At 48.4% G+C, this 728-nt stretch overlaps 1 protein-coding gene across 1 annotated transcript; it reads right to left on the bottom strand.

Annotated features, from left to right (window-relative positions):
• Window positions 1-206: 206 nt before the first annotated feature.
• On the bottom strand, window positions 207-725 carry LOC110034451 (E3 ubiquitin-protein ligase PUB24-like; the record flags this gene model as incomplete). The annotated part of the gene is made up of 1 exon (XM_020738712.1): window positions 207-725. A coding segment is annotated over one exon (498 nt), but the record flags the coding sequence as incomplete, so codon positions are not given.
• Window positions 726-728: the final 3 nt, after the last annotated feature.

Genomic DNA, 728 nt, shown 5'->3' on the forward strand with positions numbered 1-728 from the left:
TACACCCTTCAAAAAATAAAATTACCATATATTTTTCTACTCGAGCTTTCTGTGAGATCACCACTCCCAGCATTCAGAAGCAAATCAACAACCTTTGACACAACGGAAACAATTAATTACAAAAAACAGAGAACTTCTGTTCTTAATTTACGAAAAATCTACACTTTTAATCAATCAATTCAACAAAAAACTTAAATTTTCCCTATAACAGACCAGAAAACTTCAGATCATCGACCAAGGTACCTAGAATGCAACCTCAACAAATCAGAATCAAAACAGGGCGAGTTCTTCCACTCCCTGGAATGCAACCTCAACACCCAACCCGCCTTCTCCCTCACCCCACTCAAACACTCAGCCTGCATTACCAAACAAAGCTTCCACACCGCTCCCACGCTCATCATCTCCCTCACAACCTCACCCGACGCCGCCGAATGCTTCGCCACCGCCGTCAATATCCCCACCGCTCTTTCATCCGCCGCTGCAGACACCCTTATCATCCTCTGCGCCACCACCGCTAACCCCGCCGCGTGACCAACCAACTCTGCCCTTCCATCCGCACACATGCACAACTGCTCCAGCACACCCAGTCCCAACTCCGTCATTCTCTTGTCCGAATCTCCTCTCAACTCCATCTCGATAATCTCCGCCACAGCTCCCGCCTCCACGATCTTTGTCCTACAAATCCCCCACGGGCACGACAGCAGTAACATCTGCAGCGCAGCTTTAGT

This window comes from Phalaenopsis equestris, unplaced genomic scaffold (assembly GCF_001263595.1).
Source record: "Phalaenopsis equestris unplaced genomic scaffold, ASM126359v1 Scaffold187910, whole genome shotgun sequence".
Classification (NCBI taxonomy): domain Eukaryota; kingdom Viridiplantae; phylum Streptophyta; class Magnoliopsida; order Asparagales; family Orchidaceae; genus Phalaenopsis; species Phalaenopsis equestris.